Here is a 19,798-nt window from a genome sequence, read left to right as displayed (position 1 = left end):
TCCCCAAAGCTAAAGGAATAGCTGGGGATGCATGTATTAGCAATTTTAATGTATATTATATTCCTAAACCGTTGTTCTGCTCATCTCAAAATTAGATGAGCTGTGCCACCATATGGTAGACTGTTCTAAGTATGGTGTTGACAATTAGGTGCCGGTGCTGAACACTGGAAACCTATTAAGTGCCGGTGTTGAGCGCCGGAAAGCACTGGCTCAAATTAAGCACAGTGCCTCTTGCCTTTCTCCCCCGGAAGCCTCTGGCAGAGAAAGGTGGGTGGGTTGGAAAAAAAGCACCAGCACCTAGAGGAGGGAGGGTTGGAGTGAGGTGGTATGAAGAGCTGTCCAGTGCAAGGAATGAGGTGTGCGCGTGGGAAGGAGGGTGGGGTGTGAGGAAGGTACAAAAGGGTAGCTGGGAGGGGGCACGAGGGGTGCACAGGGGAAAGAGGTGATGAGTTCAGACCTCAGCAAGGCCCAAAGGTACCGAAAGGGTTCGCCCTTCTGTGTACAAAGTCCTTAGACTTACAAATGAAGTTGGCAAGGAAACTGGAAATACAAAAGCATAGTTTAATAAACCTTTAAAGGTGGTGATACAACCTCCACAACACTTCTACAGCATTGTACAGAGTAGCACACTGAATACAAGCACATGGCCCCTTTTATACACAGTGGAAGGGGTTCAGTTTACAGTTTAGACAGAGGTTACAACCACATAAGGACATTTCTAAACATATCAGTGGGTGGAGCTAACAGTATTTCTAGAACATGGGAGGGCTATGCTAATAAGGAACAGCTGTTACTTCTGCTGAGCATGCGCTACACTCTCAAGAAGGACTAATAATAACTGTTGCTAGGTAGAATCCACAGTGTAACTGGCAGAGAGGTAGGACAATCAGAACATTGAGCACATGGCAATGTAGGACATGAAAAATGGCAGACTCGAAATACAAAATGGAATCCATATACTAGATATTTGGACTAATGCATTATGGCTTCGGCTAATGCTTAATAATACCGCTGTTTTATTTATGACAGAGGGCGATATGAGAGGTTGGAGGGCAGGAGGAACAAAGAACACACAGAAGAAAGAGAGAGACATGACGAGGATCAGAGAGGGCGAAGAGAAGCAGAGTGGTGCACGTGGGAGGGAGCCAACCGGAATGAAGAGAAAGGGCTATAGTTGTATGTATTCCTTAGTGCAATTCAATGCAAACACTCCAAGGTTGGGTGCACCCAGACGAGCAATAGCATAAGGGGCGAGATCAACGCGCCACTGTGTTGAGTCAATACGTGGTTGGCAAAGTCTCAAGCCAATGTCTGAAAGAGGCTGGTCGATGAAGGTGGTTGAAAGCGGCGGACCCATGGCCCACTCCTTGTAGACTTGAAGCAGTAGGTCTGTCTGTCAGCTGTGCTGTCAAAACTTAACCTATGTAACTAATGTTTATGGAGGGGCAAGGGGAGATTTGTTTAGGCCTGTGAGCAAAGTTTCTATTCACATAGGGGAATTTTAGCAGAGGATCTCAAATATAGGGGACTTTGAAACATCAAGAAGGGAGCATCTGATACCCTGACATCACTGGTCACTCACTCCCTGGCTGTTTTACAAGGGAATATATTCCAAAACCGGAGGCATTTAAATGAATCTTTAAGGTAGAATATTAGAGATGAGTTAAAATAAAATGTTGCGTCTAAAATTGACAAACTTCAAACTTGATAACTTTTCAGTTTCGGAAAACAAATGCACGTGAATGCAAATGACCAAAAATAAATGTTTTTTCACCGTTTTTTAAACAACTTTACAAAAAAGTTAACTATTAAGATTATAAAGACTGAAAAGTTTAAATAAAATTTCATGAAGGTATGGGAAAAACCCTTTGCCACTTCGCACACCCCACATGCGGTGTTGACCTTACATTGGTGTCCTTGAAAATGCAGTAGTATGCAGCCGCAGTCCGTGCAGGTATGCAGAGGGAAAATTAAATAAGTAATTAATTTTCCCTTGGCATCGTCCCTCGAAATCCCCCCTTACACAGCCCACCACTGTTACCTGCATGGACCGTGGCTGGTAGTATAAAAGATATCTTCTTAAACAAGTCCTTCCCATAATATAGGTTGTAACCAAAAACTGTATTGTTTTAAGGTTCGTCTCCGATTCCAAGCTTATTGGGTATAGCTTTTTATCCCCTCTGCTAAAAGGCAGAAACCGACCTGAATAAGAGCTTCCATGTATATTTGTATGTATGTATGTATATTTGCACATATGTATCCTCTATATTGCCCTCATGTAACGTAACTGGTGCTATGTAAAGTGCTCTGATACCCGATTCGGGTCAAGTTCGCTCTATATAAAACTCTGCAATAAAAAAAGTATGTATATATGTGGTATTTCTCTAGTGCAAATCTAACCAAAGGCAGAGGAGCGCTTAGGAGGGTCAAAGAATAGTATAAAGTCAATGAATGATAGTAGAGATAGCTGGTTAGTTTGATGGTTAACGCAGTCCGGGGTAGTGTTTTTAAAGAAGCGCATCAGCAGCTCTTTCCTAAACTGAAGCAGCATTGAGGCAGTCCTGATAGATTCAGTGAGGTGGTCCCAGATGCAGCATGCAAAGATGGAAAAGGCCTGCTGTCTTGTTTTTTCTTTTTTACACATCTTATTCTGCAGTCTAAGGGGTTTTTATACAAAAAACCTTCATCGCTGATGATGCGCCTAAACCCAACAAGAGCCGCCACTAAACCCTTTTCAGTGACCTAAGACATATACAACCCAGATTTGGAAATACTGAAGCTAGAACATCTTTTCACAAAGACACCCTTGGTGCTTACTACTCTGCTTGGCATCAGCTGGAACTAGGGATATGCCTGCAGGAGCTGTTGAAGTACAGGAAGCTGCTATTGGCCTAGTTGGACATTCCATTGTGGATCTAGATTGCATCAGTCTATGTAATTGTTATGCCCCCCACCCTCCAGTAAGTGGTAACACTACCTCTATGAACACAGGTCATGCCCCCTGACAGTGCTCACCTCCACAGAAGTGTGTCACTCAGCCCCCTGGTTCAATGAATCCCTGAGAGTCAGCAAAAGGAAAGTTAAAATTGTCGAAAGGAAGTGGTGTAACCATTATCTCTCGAAGGATAGGAACATTTATAGGGCAGCATTAAAGGCATATTATAAAATGGTGAAGGAGGCCAAGACAAGCTATTTGCGGACTAAAATTGCGTTCACTAATAATAAGGGCAAGGAGATCTTTGGGATAGTGAAGTCCTTTACGGCCCCTAAGGCAATCAGTAAAGTAGCCCCACTGTCAGCAGACTGGACTAACCAGGTGGCCCAGTCCTTCCATGGTAAAATAGTGACAATCCAGCAGTACTTCTCTGTGACGTCCAGAGAGGCTAGGCCTTCACTTAGTATGGAAGTGGAAACAACTAGGCCTCCGTCCTTCGTGGGACTCTCACAAGGCCCACAACTATTACAGTTTCCGGCCATTGAAATTAGGGACTCACTCACTTACCTGATGAGCCTTAAATCTGGATCACCAGCAGATGCGTGCCCAGCAAAACTTTTACCGGCCCTTGCACCCACCACAAACCAGCCAATTAATAAAGTGTTGAATTCATCTCTGGCAGCGGGCATAGTGCCGCCGCTCTGGGAAAAATCCTGCCACTCTTACAAAAATCGAGTGCTGGTCCAAATATACCCACAAATTACAGGCCTATCTTCCTCCTTCCAGCCTTGTTCCAAGTATTGGAGAAGCACGTCAATAAAGTGATCATGGTGTATGCAGGGAATCATAACCTCTTGCACCCCACACAATCAGGTTTCAGGGCCAATTATAGCACTGAAACAGCCCTGTTGGAAGTGACAGAACATCTCAAGGAGAAGCTGGATCAGGGGGGTAAAGCGATCCTCATATTGCTGAACCTGTTGGCAGGAGGCTCCTCGAAAGACTGAAGAACGTGGGTATTGGAGCTAGGGTTCTAGCCTGGATAACATCCGTTCTGGAGGACAGAGAACAGGTAATTTGGACTCCCCCTTTCCCATCTCCCATTCCCAGTATGCAGGTGGGAGTCCCTCAGGGCTCTTCTCCTAGCCCGACGTTTTTCAACTTGTACATGTCCCCCTTAGCACTGCAGGTGGAGGCCTATGGGGCCAAGATAATTTCATACGCTGACGATACTCAGTTGATTTTCTCTTGCAACAAAGGCACAGAGTTTGATGGCGCAATTAGATCTTGTCTCACAGAGTTCTTCAGGTGGCTAGAAGCGAACCAGCTTAACTACAATTCTGACAAATCGAAAATTGTTTTTTTCAGCCTGCCCTCAGTGCAAGACTGGAGCTAATGGTGGCCGGAGGAATTCTCTCCTCCCGGCGTTGCCCAATCCACAGTGAAGAATCTGGGAATCTACATTGACAATGCCCTCTCTATGCGCTCCCAAGCTCAGGCCCTGGTGGGGTCCTGCTTTGGCCTACTTCGGATGTTGAGAAAATTCCTTCTGCTCCTCCCACTGGACTCCAGGAGGATAGTAGTCCAGGCATTGATCACGTCCCGATTGGACTGTGCAAACATCGTCTACCTGGGCCTGCCAGATTTCCTCCTGCAGTGCCTTCAGGTAGTGCAAAATTCAGCAGCTAGGGCGATTCTCCATCTTAAACCTAGGTCCCACATGTCCCCTCATCTCAAGGCGCTTCATTTGCTCCGGGTGAGGGAGCGGACTAAATTTAAGGCCATGGTAATTTCTTTTAAAGCCCTCTACAGTAAGGGGGGCAATTATCATAGGAAACAGGTCTGCCATTACGCACCTACAAGAGTACTCAGCTCATCCTCCGCGGTTAATGCATGTGTCCCTAAGGTACGCCTGACACGTAGGGGCAGTAAATCCTTTAGGCTCCTGGGGGCTCAAACATGGAATACACTTCCGGTGGCCCTCTGAACCTCTACGGATCTGACTAACTTAAAAAAACTGCTGAAAACTTGGCTTTTTAGGAGCTAAATCATCTCAAGGGCAGTGTTGTGTGAACCTGTAGCGCCTAGGAGCTAAATCATCTCAAGGGCAGTGTTGTGTGAACCTGTAGCGCCGGGACACTCCGGTCGGAGTAGCTGCGTGCCTTATGAATACCAGTCATTCATTCATTCATTCCATAAAAGTTCAAGAACACTCAGTGGGTTTACGCGTCTGCAGCAGAGATTTTTGGCCAGCTTGCTTGTCAGCCGTTTGACTCTTGGCTGTGTTGCTTAGAACTTCACTTATTTTTAGGTTGATGTTGTGAGTAATACCGAGTGGGGCTAAAGTAACACCTGCTGTTTACAACTGAAGACAGATGAAGATCTGTATAAAGAAGATTGCTATACTGTGTATCACCAGCTGTAATATCGGAAGCTCTCAAGCTGACATTGAAGGCTATCACTTTGAAGGCCACCACCTTCCATATGAAGAGAAGAATGCAATGTGTGTCCGAATACATGTTGGAACTGAGCCTCTCCCTACAAACCTTCCTCTTCCTCAGAAGAGTTATTACTTGGGTGTTCGCACACAATAAAATCCATCTGTCCATGGGTTGGAATTTCTACATTGCACCAATTCCGGGTCTTTGGAGAATAACATGCAGATTTTAGTGCTTACCGCACTAAAAGCTGCATTTCATGTTAAATACTGTACTTTTTTTCTGGCAAGTCTGAACTGTTACATTTTAACAACGGATGCAGACTTCATTGCACCCAGTTATTACCAGGTGCATTAACTTTGCACAGCTCATAATTCTGACGGGAAACATCATTTACTACGAAGGCATTACCACGCGTAACGTTTACTACGGCACACTTACCACGCAAACGTCTTTTCAACGCGGGTGCATTCCACGACCGTCATTACCACGCAAATTTAATTACTTCCAGATTTTGTTCCTTCGTCTTGCGTGTCGTGTAAGTAAAAGGTCCAATAAAAAAACGGGGGCTTGGGGAGGGCTGGGGGGTCTCCCCCCCACAAAAAAACAAGCGGGTATTAAAAAATAAATTAGAAGAAAACTTTAAAAAAACGCTCTACAATGCCTCAAAACGAAAAAGGAAAGAGCCTCACCAACAAGGAGACGTGTACGTCATAATAGAAGTCCTTTATCAGTTTTGATAGACGTGTTTTGACGCTTGTTTCCATGGTAGGTGGAAGAAAGGGCTGATAAGAATCTAAACTTTGTTAATAAAGGTATTATATAAGCGCATTATGAAAAATAGAAATATTAAATGTAAGGGAATCTGTTGGTTTTTATTGTTTAAAACATCGATCTTTTCCTTCGTACTGCAGTTTTGAATAATTATGTAGCCTATCAGTATTATTATGTAAATTTCAATGGGACGTGAGATGTTTCGTAACGTTATTATTGCGGTCTAAAAACATGCGTTGTAAAATGCTGCGTGGTAAAGACACATGCGAAGTAAAATTTGCGTAGTAATGCCATGCGTGGTACTTGTTAGCGTTGTAAGATCATATATTCAATTCTGACCACTGCACAAATAGTGGTTAGCGTAGGGTCCAGAAAACTCTGCTCACTCATAAAGAGGGCCAAGGTGTTGATTAGGCACATCCAACTCAACAGCCTATCCCACTCACCACAAAAACATATATCTTAGAGCCATTTAGTACACATTATATTAAACATATTACACTGTCATATGCACAACACTGCATTACAGCTATGTAATTGGCTTTCAGTGATAGACTCGGGAACTGTTTTCCTGGGCCAATGGGCAACTGTTCAACCCAGTGAAATGAATAGAATGTAAAGTCCTTAAACACATGCATTCCTAAACATAGTCTATTTCGAAGTGTCTTGATTCCATCGGACATATCTTACGTACTATGGCCAAAGCAAACCACTGTTATAGCATTATAACCCCCTGCCGTCAGCTACACCGGTTGCTAAAGGCCCTGAACCTGAATTATAGGCTTGAGCTATATGTGGGGGCTTATAACAAGTGTGAGCACTTTTAACAACCAGCATAGCCCGAGGCTGAAGGGCTAATAGGCTGTTAGAATATTCTGCCCACTGAAAGTATGTTGTTCTAAATTAAAAATGGAGAAACAGAAAGACATGTCTCAAGCCTGCCACGGCAGCTTGTAGTGCAGTTTTAAACTGCCATTTCGTTCTGGCAAAATAAACCTTTTGCCAGGCTTAAATCTTCATAGTTAATACTTTATAAGTCACCCATAAGGCAGACCCTAAAGGTCCTGGGCCAAGGTGCATGTTTTTAAGAATGTAGGACATTTGTACCTAGGTTTTACATGTCCTAAAAGAGAAAAACTGCCAAACTCGTTTTTCACTGCAGTAGGCTACCTCTCCCATAGACTAACACTGGATTCCCTTATTACACTTAATAAGTGACATCTTCAGTGTAGAAGCAGATAGAGAAATACTACTTCTACTCATTTACATTGTAATTCAAAATCATCTTTAATGGTAAAGTTGTATTTAAAATTACTATTCTAAAAATGCCACTTTTTGAAAGTTGGTATATTTCTGCCAAAACCAAATGTGCCTTTCTTTCAGTGTCAAGGTCACAAGACTGTTAATGGCTCTCCTGCGGGTTGATGTATATATCTTCCGGACAGGGGACAAAACGGCCTTGGGTGTGGCGAAGGGTGATTGTCTACTGTATAGGGTGGCTTGTGGGATTGTTCTCAGCCTTCCTGGGCTTCAACGGCTAGCCTGAGGGCCGTGCCCACACCCTTCCTAACTTCTGCAGCTACCTGCCCTGTCAGTGGCAAATGCATCCCATACCTATGCCTGCCTGCCTTTTGTTATCCTAGACAGATTGGAGCCAGACCCAGGGGATGGAGAAGAAATGACCTGAACCAGTTAGTGTTAGAGACAGGGGTAGACACCCACACACAGACTGGCTCGGAGTATAAAAGTGCAACCCTCAGAGCCTCAGCACTCCTGGGCCCGTGGAGACCCAGAAGAGGCACTGCCTTGCTGTCTGAAGCCTGAAGAAAGACTGGGCCTGCTTGTCTTAAATCCAGGGCCCAGAAGTGATTTCAAGGGTCAGTTGGCTCCGAAAGATCTTCCGGTGGATACCCACCGAAACCAGAAAGACGGTCACCCAGGCCCTCGTCACCAGCCGACTGGACTATGGGAACACCCTCTATGCTGGAACCACACCCAAACTACAGAAAAGACTCCAGCGCATACAGAACGCTTCTGCACGACTCATCCTGGACATCCGCCATCACGGCCACATCTCCGCCCATCTGAGAGACCTGCACTGGCTCCCCGTCAGCAAGAGGATCACGTTCAGACTCCTCACCCACGCACACAAGGCTCTCCACGACATGGGCCCCAAATACCTCAACAACCGCCTCACATTCTACACACCCACCCGCCAGCTCCGTTCCACCAGCCTCGCCCTCGCCACCGTCCCACAAATTCGCAGAGCCACTGCCGGAGGAAGATCCTTCTCCTACCTGGTGGCCAAGACATGGAACTCCCTCCCCACCCACCTACGGCTGACCCAGGACCATCTCTCCTTCAGGAAACAACTCAAGACCTGGCTGTTCGAGCAGTAGCGGCTCCCCCCCTCCCAGCGCCTTGAGACCCTAGCGGGTGAGTAGCGCGCTCTACAAATATGTTTGATTGATTGATTGATTGATGGTTGACTGGCTTCCATTTGGGCTTCCGGGACACAAGAGCTTTCAGAGGACTTCCCTGCAACTGCCCAGCTGACCAGCACAAACTTGGACCTGCATGGACCCTGCTGCTGGCCTGTGCTGGAGTGAGCCCTGATCCACAAGAGGTCTCTCCCCAGGTCCTGGGCCCTTGGCTGTTGCCAGAATTTACCCTTCCTACAGCAACACAGAATGATTTGGACTCCAGGTGGGAATCCAGACGTTTTAGGCTGTTTGCGTAGAAAATAAAGTCCTCTATCTCCTCGCAACCAGGAGCAAACTTCACCAAAGCCCACACAGGACTTGCATTCCGACTGTCAATGCAACCTTCCTGGTTACAGACTCCAGACTTCACCACGCATGGTGCTCTTTGCGTGAGCAACAACCGTCCTGTGTCTGACCGATGACCAGCTCTTTGTGCCACACCCAATCTCATCACGGTCAAACCTTGATGGGCAGGCAGCTCTTAACAGCATCAACGGCCTCTTGGGGGACTAACCTGAATCTCCGCTTGAGGCTGTTTATTTGGAACTGGACTAAACAGAAGGAAAACTTTCCACCAAGATGAACCTGATCCCTGTATCTGACCTGGATCCATCACAGTCCGTCTTAACATTATACTTTGGCCTGGTATAGCGCGTCCAGATAACCAAGATTAGTGTTTTGTGTTTTTTGGCACCATACTTATCGAAAACTTTTAAAATTCATATCTACTTGTTGGATTTTTGTGATTTAGGTGTTATTTTAGTATTTGAATGTACTCTTATTTTTCTAAACGGGTTTGGGATTTTTTGTGTGTTTTCACTTTATTACTGTTTGAGTGCGGCATAAATATTTACACATTGCCTCTTAGTTAACCCTAAATACTTTTGTGCCAAGCTACCAGGGTATTAGGCACAGGGTTTTTTGAGTGAATTTTTACATTGGCAAGGATTGTGCTTATTACGTGAGTCCGGCACTGAGGTACTGGGTTTTTCAGAACCGGTACTTAACCTGTAACCCAGCGGTGTCAGGGAATACACACCCAAAGACCGCGAGTCCTTTTCCTGATTCAGACCACAGAAACTCAGAGTCTTCTAGGTGAAGTCAAAGATTAGTTTATTGGCTGCAACCAAGGTAACAAGTGTCCTAGAAGTACAACACGGGGAAGTATATTCTCAGGAGACTGCTCAAATTTACAAAGTCAGGCTTCTCTTCTTATACACAATTTTAGGCTTCAGGCAAAACATTCTTGGTTGTAAAGTAAATCATTAACATATTTCCAATACAAAGAAAAAGCAGAGTCATGATGACATGTCCATATTTCACTTCGTGCTGCCTACAACAAATCATCCGGCAAGGGCCAACATTACATCAGATATCGCTGGACCCCCAATAAAAACGGGCACCTCCCCATCATAAAGTAAGTGAAGCAAAAGAGTAAAGACAGATGTGAGCAAGATACGGCAGGTGTGTGCGCAATGAGGAGGTTTATGGCCGGCTGAACCCTGATGCTATCTTGCTTGGCCACTGGAGGGGAACTGACCTAACGAGTTCGGCCTGGGGCAATGGTTCCAACTTGCACAGGTCATGGAAAAGTCGATTAAGGAGTATGTGTCCTTGTGGAATTGAATTCAGCTGGATTAAGGCCTATGTAAAGGGCAACTCACAAAATGGCTGCCATACACAAAATGGAAGCCGAGGGTTCTGAACGAGAGTGACGATTAAAAGGTGAAATCGTCACTCGAATATGCTGAAAATATATGTACATGATGTACCCGTCATTCTCGGTCTTTTGATACCAAATTCGCCAATTTACGATGAAGTTTTATTCTCGAGTGCAGACACATTACACGAGTCCAGAATTTTCAGTACTACAGCTCTCACCCCTCGCAACGAATGACCCAATTCCTTACAGTTACAAAGAGCATACCTTTTTGTTTTTGAAGGTAAGGTTCCACCATTGTTGTCACGTTGAAATACACTATGGTGGATGCTTGGTTTTGAGGGTCACAAAAAAAAACATAAAGAAAGGATGATAACAGATTTCATTTAGAATATAAATAATTGATGGTAAAGCCATATTCGTGTTAGAAATTATGGTGAGTTACAGGATGATTTACTTCTGTGAAAAATGCTGATCTACTGTTTAAATTTGATAAAAAGTGATTTTTTTCGTTATTTCGTCTTGGAAATAATGGTAAGTGCTCAAGAAGACAGAATGAGGACATGTATGTTCTATAAATCAAAGTATATCTTCCTCTATCCTGTGATAAAATGAGTCTGGCATGCGGAGTAAAACACATACTCCCACAGCATCAGCAGCTTGTCACTTGATTTTCCAGTGTTCTTTTACAGTTTCATCACAGTCGCTACCTTTCTGTGATCTTAGTAATCGTGAACGCATCTGACTACCATGTTGCTTGAATTGGAGCTGTAGAATTTAAATCATTTCCATGGAGGAGACTATAGTAAATTAACTAAATGAGGGATGATCTTTTGCTATACACATTTTGGTTAATGGTCTTAAAAGCTAAAATGACGACACATTTTGTATACGTTTTTAAGTACCCTCCCCACTCATGTCAGAAAAAACGTTGAGCATGCTGAGTGAAACCTTCAGCAGCAGCAGCAGTCAGTCAGTTGGTCCTCAGTGTGTTACAATAGCTGCACAATGAAGTGCTAATGAACCAGTAGAGTGCTATCATTCTGTCTTTATGGCAAAAGTGAGGCGATCCTGAATGCCGCTTTGCTGTGATAGGAGCTGTTGCATTTATAGCCTTTCCTGTGGATCAGGTTGGAATGAAATATTGAGAGAGATTCCTAGCTAAATCCACTTCCCTTTACCCTCTCAGATTGTCCATCCTCTTTGTTGAATATTGCCTCCTTAATTTTAAAATAGTAACCTTTTGGTAGACTTAAATGTTTTTCTTTAATTGTCCATTTAAATGTAGTGGAGTAGACTTTTTTTTTTAGAGGTGCAGTAACATATTTTCAGACTAGACTGATATATTTAAAATGGTTAGATGTGTGCTGCCATGGGTAGAAAAACCCTTCACAAAAGATTCTGTTTGTACATTTAATTTAAAAAAAAAGAATTCCCAATTCTCTTGGTCATGCATGCACAGGCCTAAAATTAATTTGTATTGTGAGTTAAATACAAAGAAATAATAAACATGTTTCAAAATAGATGTTCTTAGTCTAAAGGATTACATGTTCATGTAATTAATTAAAACATATTTAAATAAGTAGCGTTTTAATTCGGGCAGAACAAAGGGACTACTATTTTAAACACAAACTGCCAGGAACTGCACAGTCTCCAACAACTTGGATCATTTTAAATATACATATGGATCCCCCTCGAACACAATAAGACCGTCACTCACGCCCTGGTCACCAGCAGATTAGACTACGGCAACGCACACTACGCCGGAATAAACAAAATTCTTATACGCAAACTACAGAACATCCAGAACGCCGCCACAAGACTGGTCCTCAACCTGCCAAGACACTGCCAGCACCTGCGTAAACTCCACTTGCTCTGCATTGAAGCTTGAGTCACCTTCAAGATGCTCACCCACGCTCATAAGGCCCTCCACGACACAGTACCAGCATACCTGAACAGCCGACTCAAATTCCATGCACCCCAAAGGACCCTACAATCAGCCCAGCTCTCCTACGCCGTTGTCCCCACGCACCAGAAAGACCAGATCCTTCTCCTTCCTCGCGGCCAGAGCCTGGAATGCCCACCCGCTCTACCTCAGACAGACAACATCGCTCCCCATCTTCACAAGAAACCTCAAAACCTGGCTCTTCGACAGATCCCCTCCTTGATGGACTGCAACCTGTTAAACCCCCCATCCCCCAGCTCCCGAGACCTGTACGGGTGAGTAGTAGCGCTTAACAAACGCATGATTGATTGATTGATTGATTGAAAGTACGGATAAATGCAAGGGAATGCTTTAGAGGCTTATTCGGGAACTAAGAAAGAAAAAAATGTATGTCTGAATTTAGCCTTCTGAACTGCAAAGTGAATGGGTCTAAGGTTGCTTCTTCTGTAGTATGTCTTCCAGTGCAGGCAAGTTCTGAGAGCTAGGTGAACATTCTAGTTCTTTAGTAGGACTCACATTTTCACAAGCAGATGTTAGGATAGGGTACACAGATAAGCAGGATATGTCTCGGGTACTAGCTACGCATTTCTTGTGTTATTATCAACTGGCTAGGATAAGTGGTTAATTTGTAAAAAAAAAAAAATAAGTGTCGGGGCTCTCGTCAGGAGGCAGCTTGTACCAGCCCATTTCTCCTGTTAGCGCTGCCTGAAACAGAACCAACTACTAACCATGGAAGTGGGGAGAGGATGTGGCGTAATGGCCAGAGTGGCCGACTTCGGAGCTGGGGAACCAGGTTTGAGTCCTGGCCTCGGCTCAATATCCTGGAATTCTGGGTAAATCACTTAATCTCCCCATGCCTACCATAGATGAATTTGTCCTTAACTGGTGCTCATGAAAAGAGCTGGTGTTGATAATTAAGTAAACCACTGGCTCAAATTAAGCAATGGCTAGTATACAATCTAAATGCAGCATTTTGGTAGTGCACGGCTGTCTGGTTTTAAATAAGTAATATGTGGGAAATTCAAGTTTCACGATACAAACACAACCAATGGAAATGAATCCAAGAATCAAATGGAAAGGAGACCCAGAGTACGAAAGTGTTGCAATGTCATGAAAATGTTGGAAATATGGTATAAAAGTGCTGATGACATAACATTGGTGTATGCTAAATGTGTCTCTGACTATATCATGTTTTTGTTTGTTCTTTCACCCTGCCTGCCTCTACCTAGGATCATCACTGTATCTGCTTCGTCCTTCCAGAAGCAGCCCCTTAGCTACAGTTTGCTGCTGAACCCCAACAGCGTTTTTAAAATCCACCAGGTAACTGGGGAGATCAGTTTAACGCGAAGTGTCGATTATGAGAGCAACCCGCATCAGTACCTGCTGCTCGTGAAAGTGACAGAGAACCTGGAGCAGCTCACGAGCACAGCAGAAGTATGTATTGTTGTAAACCTTTTGTAAGATTGTTTGTGAACAAAGCATTTAGTAGCCACAGTTATATCCAGAAAGGATAACGACTTGTATGGTGTTTTCTTTTAAGGAACAAGAAATACTGTGATGTCATGTGACAAGTAAAAGTATTTTAATCTTTGCCTAAAAATGCAAATTACTCAATAAAATGTATATATGACCAAATACTAGTGCAGCAAAGTTGTTCTGCTGATGAGGAGAGAAAAGTACAATGAGTACAGTGTGACTTGAATATAAATTCAAAAGCGGTAGAGTATACAGCACAAAATAACACAATTTCAGTTGCACTGCAGCTTTGCATTCCTACCATAATCAGAAGTCAGGTTTGAAGATGTTTCAGTGCTATCATGAGCGATCAACCTTCTTTAGCTATTCCCGAGTTATACTCATCTTAAACATACCAGTATGGGACTGCCTCCTTCAGCCATTGGCTTACCTGAGTGTGTAGGATGCATTCAACTGTTGCACATTGTGTACATCCTCACCCTAAGTAGTCCCCTTTAGTGCCAGTGACTGCTGACCCAGTGTGTGCTTTTGCATACTTTTTTCCCTTTTACTCAATGCATATTTTACATAATGCCTATTTTACTTTGGCGAGGGCTGGTTAGTCCTCCCAATACTGCTACTGGGCCGCTCGTGTGTTACATGCCATATTCATGCATCTCTCATAACTCATTATTTTTGCACAATTTTTTTTTTAAAGCCACCTTTGGAAGCGCATGCGTGCACATCTGCCAACCATTCAATGTTTGTCACTTTTATAAACAAAATTCTGGATTGACCGACCCTGCATGCACTCTTATGCACGTGCCTAAACAACCATCTTTAATGTTTTTTTACAAGTTTAAAAACCATTGAAAGATGGGCAGCCAGACATACATGTTTGCATGCCTATACGCCTATCTTTCAATACCTTTTGTGAAACTTTATTACAAAAACCTTTTCATGATGGCTACCAGTGCTTATGTATTCCCGCTCGAGCATATGCATACACAGGCAACAATCTTTCAATGGGATTAGTAATAAAGTTTTACAAAAACTCTTCACAAAAAAATGCGTAATCAGAAAACAGGCCTAGGGCCTTATCTACAAAGCTCAGAGCTTTTGCAACCGTAAAATAGCTTTAGGAATGATCAAAACCCAAGTTGCGATTTAGTCAATCAATCAATCAACCAAATTTGTAAAGCGCGCTACTTACCCGTAAGGGTTTCAAGGCGCTGGGGGGGGGGGGGCTGCTACTGCTCGAAGAGCCAGATCTTGAGGAGTCTTCTGAAGGCGAGTAGGTCTTGGGTCTGACGCAGGTAGGTGGGTAGGGTGTTCCAGGTCTTGGCGGCGAGGTAGGAGAAGGATCTGCCGCCGGAGGTGGTTCGTTGGATGCGGGGAACGGTGGCGAGAGCGAGGCTGGCAGAGCGGAGCTGGCGGGTGGGGTTGTAGAAGTTGAGTCTGCTGTTCAGGTAGGCTGGTCCGGCGTTGTGGAGTGCTTTGTGTGCGTGGGTGAGGAGTTTGAAGGTGATCCTCTTGTTGACGGGGAGCCAGTGGAGCTCTCTCAGATGGGGGGTGATGTGGCTGCGGCGGGGGACGTTTGCGATGAGTCGGGCGGAGGCGTTTTGGATGCGTTGTAGTCGTCGTAGGTGTTTGGCTGGGATTCCTGCGTAGAGTGCGTTGTCGTAGTCCAGTCTACTGCTGACGAGGGCCTGTGTCACAGTTTTTGTGGTTTCGGTCGGGATCCACTTGTAGATCCTGCGGAGAGTGCGGAGGGTGTTGTAGCAGGAGGAGGAGACGGCGTTGACTTGTTTGGCCATGGAGAGAGAAGAGTCGAGGATGAATCCCAGGTTGCGAGCGTGGTCGGAGGGGGTTGGTGCCGTTCCTAGGGTGGTAGGCCACCAGGAGTCGTCCCAGGCTGAGGGGGAAGGTCCGAGGATGAGGACTTCCGTCTTGTCGGAGTTCAGTTTCAGGCAGCTGTTCCTCATCCAATCGGCGACGGCCTTCATTCCCTCGTGGAGATTGAATTTGACGGTGATGGGGTCCTTGCTGAGGGAGAGGATGAGCTGGGTGTCGTCGGCGTAGGAGATGATGTTGAGGTCGTGACGGCGGGCCACTTGTGCGAGGGGGGCCATGTAGATGTTGAATAGCGTCGGGCTCAGAGTGGAGCCCTGGGGGACACCGCAGATGATGTCGGTGGCTTCTGAGCGGAATGGAGGGAGGCGGACGCTCTGGGTTCTGCCGGAGAGGAAGGATGTGGTCCAGTCTAGGGCTTTATCTTGAATTCTGGCTTCTTGGAGGCGTGTCATTAGGGTGCGGTGGCATACCGTGTCGAAGGCTGCTGAGAGGTCCAGGAGGATGAGGGCAGAAGTTTCGCTGTTGTCGAGTTGGAGCCTGATGTCGTCTGTGGCGGCGATGAGGGCGGTCTCGGTGCTGTGGTTTCGTCTGAATCCGGATTGGGATAGATCCAGGATGTTGTTGTTTTTGAGGTGGCGTGTCAGTTGCATGTTGACGATTTTCTCTGCGACCTTTGCCGGGAACGGGAGGAGGGAGATCGGTCGGAAGTTTTTGAGGTCCTTGGGGTCGGCCTTGGGTTTCTTGAGAAGGGCGTTGATTTCTGCTTGTTTCCAGCTTTCCGGGGATGTACGTTGATGATCTTGTGTAGTTGGGGGGCAATGAGTGCGTCTGCTTTGTTGAAAATGTGGTGGGGGCAGGGGTCTGTCGGAGATCCTGAGTGGATGGAGTTCATGACCTTGCGCGTCTCGTCGTCGTTGACGTTGGACCAGGAGGTGTGGTGGTTGATGTTGCTTGTGTTCGCTGGGGCGGTGGGGACTGCCGTGGTCGTGGTGTCGAAGCTGTTGTGAATGTCAGCGATCTTGCGGTGGAAGAAGTTGGCCAGTGAGTCGCATAGTTCCTGTGAGGGCGGGATGTTGTTGATGTTGGCACTGGGGCTGGATAATTCTTTCACGATGCGGAAGAGCTCTTTGCTGTCATGTGCGTTGTTGTCCAGGCGGTCTTTGAAGGAGGACCTCTTGGCTGACCTGATGAGGTGGTGGTGTCTGCGGGTGGTGTCCATGAGGGCTGCGTGGTTGTTCGGTGTGCGTTCGTGGAGCCATTTCTTTTCCAGCTTCCGGCAAGCGTGTTTGGAGGCCAGTAGCTCGTCGGTGAACCAAGTGGTTTTCTTGCTGGTGTGGTTGTTGGAGGGTTTCTTCAGTGGGGCGAGGATGTTGGCGCAGTCGTTGATCCACTGTCTGAGGTTGCTGGCTGCGGAGTCTGGATCAGTGGGTTTGGTTGGAGGGTTCTGGGAAAGGGTGGTGAGTAGCTGGTCTTCGATGACTTTGCTCCATCCGCGGTGGGGGAGCTGGAGGGTGTGGTGGTGTAAGGTGTTTTTTCTGTAGGTGAAGTGGATGCAGCGGTGGTCAGTCCAGTAGGGTTCGGTGGTGTAGTTGAAGGTGACGTGGTTGCTTGTGGAGAAGATGGCGTCCAGCGTGTGGCTGGCGGCGTGGGTCGGCGTGGTGACGAGTTGTCTGAGGCCGAGGTTCACGAGGTTGCCGTCTGCGTGGTGGAGTTCGCATCGTTGTTGTTCTCGAGGTGAAAGTTCAGGTCCCCGAGGAGGATGTAGTCCGTGGATGCGAGTGCGTGGGTGCTGGCGAGGTCGGCGATGGCGTCGCTGAACTGGGCCCGAGGTCCGGGGGGTCTGTAGACGAGCGTTCCTCTGAGGGTGGTGTTGAGGTCGGTGTGGATCCGGAAGTGCAGGTGCTCAGCGGCGTTGAGGTGGTCGTCTGCGTGGGCGGTGACCCTGAGGGTGGACTTGTGGATGATGGCGATTCCTCCTCCGATGCCGTTGGTGCGGTCCCTGCGGGAGATCTTGTAGCTTTTTTTTTTGATTTTGGAAAAAGGGGGTGGTGATGGACAGAGTTTCTGATGCAGAATACTCTTACCAAATCAAGAGATCATGGTTTTAATCCATCACCTGTTTTTTAGCTCACTGCACCATCCCAGCTCAGAACCCGGCTATATGCAAATTAGTCTGTTCCTGTCCCAGTGTATGATGGGAACAGGGCAAACCAAACTACCAAGCCAATTCTTATACTGGGAAGGAGACAAGCTTCCAGGGACCGGTTTCTGGCATCACAGCCTTCGTCGGCCCGGCTTGCTTGAATCCTGATGGTGCAATGAGCAAGGGACTCACGTCTGAGTATACCCTCCCACACATAGTGTGGATAAAATCGATTTTGGAAAAAGGGGGTGGTGATGGACAGAGTTTCTGAATGATGCAGAATACTCTTACCAAGTCAAGAGATCATGGTTTTAATCCATCACCTGTTTTTTAGCTCATTGCACCATCCCAGCTCAGAACCCGGCTATATGCAAATTAGTCTGTTCCTGTCCCAGTGCATGATGGGAACAGGGCAAACCAAACTACCAAGCCAATTCTTATACTGGGAAGGAGACAAGCTTCCGGGGACCGGTTTCTGGCATCACAGCCTTCGTCGGCCCGGCTTGCTTGAATCCTGATGGTGCAATGAGCAAGGGACTCACGTCTGAGTAAACCCTCCCACACATAGTGTGGATAAAATCGATTTTGGAAAAAGGGGATGGTGATGGACAGAGTTTCTGAATGATGCAGACTACTCTTACCAAGTCAAGAGATCATGGTTTTAATCCATCACCTGTTTTTTAGCTCATTGCACCATCCCAGCTCAGAACCCGGCTATATGCAAATTAGTCTGTTCCTGTCCCAGTGCATGATGGGAACAGGGCAAACCAAACTACCAAGCCAATTCTTATACTGGGAAGGAGACAAGCTTCCGGGGACCGGTTTCTGGCATCACAGCCTTCGTCGGCCCGGCTTGCTTGAATCCTGATGGTGCAATGAGCAAGGGACTCACGTCTGAGTATACCCTCCCACACATAGTGTGGATAAAATCGATTTTGGAAAAAGGGGGTGGTGATGGACAGAGTTTCTGAATGATGCAGAATACTCTTACCAAGTCAAGAGATCATGGTTTTAATCCATCACCTGTTTTTTAGCTCATTGCACCATCCCAGCTCAGAACCCGGCTATATGCAAATTAGTCTGTTCCTGTCCCAGTGCATGATGGGAACAGGGCAAACCAAACTACCAAGCCAATTCTTATACTGGGAAGGAGACAAGCTTCCGGGGACCGGTTTCTGGCATCACAGCCTTCGTCGGCCCGGCTTGCTTGAATCCTGATGGTGCAATGAGCAAGGGACTCACGTCTGAGTATACCCTCCCACACATAGTGTGGATAAAATCGATTTTGGAAAAAGGGGGTGGTGATGGACAGAGTTTCTGAATGATGCAGAATACTCTTACCAAGTCAAGAGATCATGGTTTTAATCCATCACCTGTTTTTTAGCTCATTGCACCATCCCAGCTCAGAACCCGGCTATATGCAAATTAGTCTGTTCCTGCCCCAGTGCATGATGGGAACAAGCCGGGCCGACGAAGGCTGTGATGCCAGAAACCGGTCCCCGGAAGCTTGTCTCCTTCCCAGTATAAGAATTGGCTTGGTAGTTTGGTTTGCCCTGTTCCCATCATGCACTGGGACAGGAACAGACTAATTTGCATATAGCCAGGTTCTGAGCTGGGATGTGCAATGAGCTAAAAAAACAGGTGATGGATTAAAACCATGATCTCTTGACTTGGTAAGAGTATTCTGCATCATTCAGAAACTCTGTCCATCACCACCCCCTTTTCCAAAATCGATTTTATCCACACTATGTGTGGGAGGGTATACTCAGACGTGAGTCCCTTGCTCATTGCACCATCAGGATTCAAGCAAGCCGGGCCGACGAAGGCTGTGATGCCAGAAACCGGTCCCCGGAAGCTTGTCTCCTTCCCAGTATAAGAATTGGCTTGGTAGTTTGGTTTGCCCTGTTCCCATCATGCACTTGTCGTGTATTTCTATAGGTTCTGAATCGATCCCCCTATTCCTGACCCTATTCTGGTTAAACTACCTAGCTAGTTAACTAACAGTCAGCCCATGAGGCAAGAAATCCCCCATGATGCAGATACCGTTATCTGACGCAGTCACACTACGGCACAGGAACGTGTTATCTGATTAGGTCATAACGCTTGAGATC

The 19,798-nt window shown here is 46.1% G+C and overlaps 1 protein-coding gene across 1 annotated transcript in view; it reads left to right on the top strand.

Moving 5' to 3' along the window:
• Positions 1 to 19,798, top strand: part of LOC144798008 (neural-cadherin-like) — a 566,884-nt gene that overhangs the window by 9,485 nt on the left and 537,601 nt on the right. Inside the window, exon 3 of the mRNA XM_078668798.1 lies at positions 13,465 to 13,669. Coding sequence (XP_078524924.1) covers positions 13,465 to 13,669 — 205 coding nt within the window. The remainder of the gene's footprint in view (positions 1 to 13,464; positions 13,670 to 19,798) is intronic.

This window comes from Lissotriton helveticus, chromosome 12 (genome assembly GCF_964261635.1).
Source record: "Lissotriton helveticus chromosome 12, aLisHel1.1, whole genome shotgun sequence".
Classification (NCBI taxonomy): Eukaryota; Metazoa; Chordata; class Amphibia; order Caudata; family Salamandridae; genus Lissotriton; species Lissotriton helveticus.
This window is presented reverse-complemented; position numbering and strand designations above follow the sequence as displayed.